We start from the raw sequence: 6181 nt of genomic DNA on the forward strand, positions 1-6181 counted from the left end.
GCCATCCAGCCAGTTTTTTCATAACTTTGAGGTTCCCTGCAAAGATCAAAACACTTAAATATGGTATTTGCAATGTGGCAAAGGTGCTAGAGGAGGAGATGCCATGTAAAGTATCATCAAATAAATATATGAAGAAAGATAACCAGGAACCTAAAAATTTGCAAACTGTGCCATTAGTGCAGAAGTGCTGGTCAAATGACTTGAAATGAATTTTAAATTTTAAATCTTCTTTTTTTTTTTTTTTTTTCAACAACATAGATAATAAGCAAGTCTTTCATGAATGTTTCTTGTGTTTCAGTAATCACCTAGGGAAGAGTCTGCAGCTGCTGATGGACAGAGTGGATGAGATGAGCCAAGACATTGTTAAATACAATACCTACCTGAGGAATGTAAGCAAACAGCAGCAGCAGAAACACCAGGTTGGTAACATGGAAAGCCTGAATGAGAGGATTTTTTTCCTGTTTGGGTGGTGTTATCTAAGACAGACGAATTTGGATATAAGCAAGATAAAATTCTTACAGAAACATATCCATTAAGTAGATTTATAAAATGTGCTAGTCAATGGGGGTTTATCAAATGGATTCACTTCTGCTATATAGTGTGGATTGGTCTTTCTTTGCTATTTTACGTGCTTGTTAGTGATTTATGATAAAACAAAACATTTCTAAATATGCTGTGGACACAGGGATTAGAGGTTTATGACATGAAAGAGCTGAAACTACAAGTGAACTGTTCCAAAACAAACTGTGTTTTAATACCATCACATGTAGTCATGTATCTAGAAATAAAGAAACGTAGTCCATATTTAAAAGACAGCAGACTGTTCTCTGATTGGAATTGACGTTTTAGTCATGTTTTGTATCAGTAGATAGTGATACTGATCAGGTGATGCTGACTTTTAATAACAAAGGGCCTCTTTAAAATCCAAAATAGTCTGATTAGAGAATACGAGTATGGAGACCGGCTCTAGGTGGCTCTGCTTGAGCAGAGGGGTTGGACAAGGTGACCTCCAGAGGCCCCTTCCAACCTCAACCGTTCTGTGATTTGGAGACGGTATTACTTTATTTGCTGTTGCTGCATTTGATAAAGCAATACTGTGTCTAATTATAGGAGAATGTTGGTAAATTGGAAAAAAACACTGTAAGAATGATTTAAAAGCCTGGAAAGCAGATCTTAGTGAATGCAATTCACTTCACATGATAAATTAAGTTAATGAGTGACTTGCTTACTCAAGAAGTACCTGCATGAAAAATAAATTTGAACTCTTTAATCTAGCAGATACAGATATGACAAGATTCAGTATCGGCCAACTGAAAATGGGCCAGGCCACTTTAAAGATAAAATATTGCAGGTATTGCTACACAAAGTAGCTAATTATTAAAAAGAGCACCTGTGGTTCATGTGAAATGCTTCATCGCTGACTATTTTAAAATCAAAATTGGCTTTTTTCACTTAAGTAAAGTGTAGCTTGAACGGGGAGTACTTTAGGGAGGCAGCACACGATCTGTGGTCTCTCCTGGCTTTGTAATTCCTGAGGACATAGAAGCTTCATGCATGTTATCTTCAGAAAATTTATTTTCCTTTGCTGCCTAATTTGAATAGAAAGATGGCATCCGCTTCAAAGGTTTTTGTTAATAACGAGGGGATCTATTTATTTTGAAAAGCAGAGCAAAGTAGGTTCCATGGTGTCTCACTTCATTTCTTTACTAACTATAGCTGCTTTAGTAGTGGCTCATTGCAGCATAGTTAGTGGTCTTAACTTCATTTTTAAAATGGAGCAATTGTGATTAAGAGCAAGCCGTTTCAATAGAGAATAATAGGCAGACTGCTGAGAAGTGAATGGGGTAATGCAAAGAAAGAAGAAACTACATGCAATTCACATACAAATATGGGCATTTAAGATTTTATTTTTAACATTGTCCAAAAACATGTATTTGTCACTACTACTGGAAAAAAAATTACTTCATTTGAGTATGCCACCAAGTATGAACTGTTTTCAGACTCTTATGTGCAGATACATTTAAGTAAGTGAGAGAAAACACCCTGTACTGTTTGGCCTGTTTATTTTAAAGATTTTTTTTTTTTTTATTGAACGTGAGGGCTTCAATAGACAAACCTTACACCTAATTCCTGGCTGTGACATACAAAATCTCACATACGTGTTTTTGAATGTATGTACTTCTGCAAGAACAATAGCTTAAGAAATGGTCTGCCTTAATTTTTATAAAGTTTGAGTAATCTACATGGCAAGGGGAAGCACTGAAAACAAATCTGATTTTTTTTTTTAATAGCAGAACAATTTCTACAAACTGCTGCTCTAGTATATCCTCTGGTAACCCACAAAGAAATGGCATCAAAGTGGCAGAATATCTAAATAACTGGAATGGAGAAATGAACCATTATGCTTTGTTTCAGCCACCACTTTGTTCTCGGTTTAGAGTTGATATTTTTGGCTTAAGATACCTTTTTCTCTTCACCTTTCACATTAATATTGTTTTGACCTTTAACTTGCATAAAATTAAGTATTTCTGGTTTGTACAGCTATATGAGGTAATGGCTTTTCATACCTACATATTCCAACCTTGTTTTCCTTTTTTGCCTGGGGAAATGGAGGCCTTTATCTACCATGCTGTATTCTTTCTATCAGATACAGTATTTATCTCTATGAAAAAATTTTAAAACTTAACCCCACCACCTCAGTACCACATAATTTTCCAGTGCCTCACTTATTTAAGGTGCCAACTTGCGGGGGAAGTGCTTGTTACTAGTGAATTGAAATAAACTGTGAATTGCATTTGCATTATTTGAAATAAACTGAATTGCATTGAATAAGTATAATTTTTAAAACATACTTGCTGGTTAGGTAAAGAACATCTGAAAAGAAAAACTTTTTGCTGCTTTGGAAGTCCTGTTGCATTCTGTTTCTGCTGCTTTATTTTCAGTACCAGCAGAGACGTCAGCAAGAAAATATACAACGTCAAAGCCGAGGAGAAGCCCCTCTTCCTGAGGAGGACATCAATAAACTTTTTAAACCACCACAGCCACCTCCAAGAATGGAGTCACTCCTTATTGCAGGTAACATTCTAGCAGCCTCTTCAACTCATCTTTTCATATATGAATGTTAGCTTGGGAAGAAGTGCAATTGTTACCTTAGAAAGTATCTTAATTTTTCATTACCTTTGCCATTATGGTGTTACATTTTGGCATTGGTAGTATTCCAAATACTGTCCTTCATTTGGTCAAAGGCAGTGGTACAGCCCTAGTGTCTGAAGTATTAAAAAAAAAAAAGTAGCTAAGAAAAAAAACCTTATTGCCAGTAGGCAGTCCATGCCTCTGTTAGAAAGTAAGCTTCCACACATAGAAGAATTTTAAACCATCTGGGTAAGTAACAGAGGCATGTTACCCATGCGGATATGAACATACGTAATTTTTTGAAAGCGAGCCACTGTGCTTAACCAGAATGGCTGCATAAAGCTTTAAACCTGATGTATGGAGACTTTCTCCCTTTATTTCTTATTTTGCCATAGTGCCTAGCTCCTGCTTGACCATCTGTGCCTCCTGGGTTGATGGGAAAGGGCAGGAGCAGCAGACAGATCCTCTTCCTGGCTCCATTCTGAGCGGGTGAAATGGGATTTTAAAGGGGAGCTGGAGAAATGCCCCACAGAGCAGGCTTTCTGCATGAATGGGTGTAGCGACTACTGCAGTCAATAAGCTGCCCCCTGCACTCAAGTCCAGAAGTTAGGGGGCTGTACATTCAAGAGGCAGGAATAAGCTGTTTGGGCTGGAACTACTGATTCAGAGCAGAGCAGTTGTCTGCAGCCCTAAGTTACTGGTAACATCCCTAGGTATTGCAGCAGCTGAGAAGATTTTACTTTTAATTTCACACAGAATTGGGGTAATTTCTTTGATTTCTATGGCCAGGGTTTTAGGGAAATTATCCCCATCTTCCTGCACCCCAAGGTGAATGAAAATGTAAATGGAAACAAAGCATAGGTATAGGTCCCAGCCCCCCAATTTCTTCAGTTTACTGATATGCTGCAGTACGTAGTCAGAGTTTGGTACAAAAGTCAGTGCCTGTCCTGTGCCTCCTGGAAGAGTAAAAATACCTGGGACCTCACAATGGCAACAGAGAGCAGAAAACCTAGATGCCCTGCTAAGTAATCTAAATTTGGAAAATGTCATGAGAAAGCAAATTGTTTAACTATAGCAAGCTTTTTGGATCAGTTAGCTATCACCTTGTTTTGTACTTAGAGAAAATTAAACCAACGTCCTGGTAATTTAGTGTACAGGAAATTGGCATTATAAAAAAAAAAAAAAGTAAGTGAATTTGAACTACCACTCTTAAATTTTGGAGTGACCAAGAGATTATTATTTTAATATTAATACTGTTTCACACTGCTAATAAGTGCTGCTTTTAGAAGAAATAATGTTCTTGATTTATTATTCCTTCCAGAGTCTTTCAAAAATGGTTGTTTTGATAGTTTTTACCAGTTAATGAATCCTAGCAGCATTAAAGTATTTAAACATTCAGCTTTAGCATAGCTTAAAAATGCAACAGAAGTGTGTATGTGTGTACACGTGTGTTTTATGAAAGTGATAGCTTAGGATGAATCATCTCTTATAAGAGGAGGAATTGAAAACTATTATACTTAAAGGAAAAAACAGTTTTCAGCCAAAGCACTCTCTTCGTCTGTTCTTTTACCATAGTCAGGGGAAGAATTGAAAGCATCCACTTCAACTTAAATGAAGTAAAGTTTGTGGATAAAGAATAAAATTTAGCTCTTTTGTCTCTGAGGCATTTAAAAACTTTTCAAATAGAGCATTAAATTGAGAGTTTATTGGCCTTCTAAACAGTCTTAATTTTGATTAAGGTGGCTTCATGTTTTGCTATTCCTAGCTAACAAGGGAAATAACTTGTAGCAGTATGTGTATAAAAATGTTTTGATGGGCACGTTTGATTTGTAAAGCACTGACAAGTCTTCATACCCTGATGATTTTTGAAATAGCTAATAAAGTGAAATATTAGGTGGAAAAAAAGGCTAGCAAAATGTCAAACAGGAGTACCACGATTTTCAATCGGCTACTGAAAAATATTTGTTACAAATATTTTAATAGGGACAGCAGATGCATAAGAACAGGACTAAAATTCAGTCTTGTAGTATTTTCAAGCAACTAAATTAACAATTAAACTGATTAAGCTTTCAATACAGCAGCAAGAATTGTTTATTCTTTTTATTGTCATATGTCGTTTCAGAAATTGTTCGTAATAGAATTGTAGGAAAATTAAGGGTTTTTTGAGCATACCAGTTTATCTATTCTGCTAATTTAGTTTCTTCTTATTATTTGGGAATACTGAAAATGTAAAAGTCCTAAGTGCCGAGTAGTTGAGCTGTTGCTTCCCTGTATAAATCCTGAATGATTCATGCACATTTGGCTCTTTAAAAATTATGTTCTAGGTTTCTGAATTTCAAAACTGACAAGGGTTTACTCTTCTTTCCTATTGACAGGTCAAATTAATACCTACTGCCAGAATATTAAGGAGTTCAACGCGCAGAACCTGGGCAAGCTTTTCATGGCTCAGGCTCTCCAAGATTACAACAACTGAAGAAACTTTGCTGTAGCCCTCAACAGGAAAAGTTATTTACAGTTTTATACTGTTCACGATCCTCTTGAAAATTTAGTATATTGGGAAAAGAGTCTTGTAAAACAGAGTCACCTTGGTTTGTGTAGAATTCTCCTGTAAGAAAAATAAAAGCAAATTTTAATGATATTTTAGTATTTCCTTATTTGTTGGCCCTATTGGACTGGAATTTTCTGTGGTCACTCAGGTTTTCTAAATGTTTGGCAGTTATTCATGTTTAGTCATAGCAAATAATACAGGTTTTATTTAACTTGGAATCTGAAATAAAAACAATATGTTCAGTATAGCTGACTTCACTGAAGAAATTTAAGATCTCCCAGTTTTGGTTGAGAACTTACAACCATAATGTGCTAGTCACTTGGAGCAGTTGCTCGTTTTTATTTTAATCTGTTTGGACAGTCTGGTGCAATAGACCTTCCATATCATAAATATTTCATAGGCTTCGCATTCAGAACATACAAAACTAGTGTTATGCGGAGACTGATCCCCAACATATCATGGTAAGCTGTGTTCCCATTTTCTGTTGCTGCCACCAACTGG

General features: G+C 36.1%; 1 protein-coding gene across 1 annotated transcript; it reads left to right on the forward strand.

Annotated features, from left to right (window-relative positions):
- Window positions 1-266: 266 nt before the first annotated feature.
- Window positions 267-5770, forward strand: LOC104083158 (eukaryotic translation initiation factor 3 subunit H {ECO:0000255|HAMAP-Rule:MF_03007}-like). The gene is made up of 3 exons (XM_009586554.1): window positions 267-419; window positions 2943-3075; window positions 5508-5770. The coding sequence occupies exons 1-3, from the start codon at window positions 330-332 to the stop codon at window positions 5603-5605; spliced, it is 321 nt and encodes a 106-aa protein (XP_009584849.1). The 5' UTR covers window positions 267-329; the 3' UTR covers window positions 5606-5770.
- The last annotated feature ends 411 nt before the right edge of the window (window positions 5771-6181 follow it).

This window comes from Fulmarus glacialis, unplaced genomic scaffold (genome assembly GCF_000690835.1).
Source record: "Fulmarus glacialis isolate BGI_N327 unplaced genomic scaffold, ASM69083v1 scaffold14681, whole genome shotgun sequence".
Taxonomy (NCBI): domain Eukaryota; kingdom Metazoa; phylum Chordata; class Aves; order Procellariiformes; family Procellariidae; genus Fulmarus; species Fulmarus glacialis.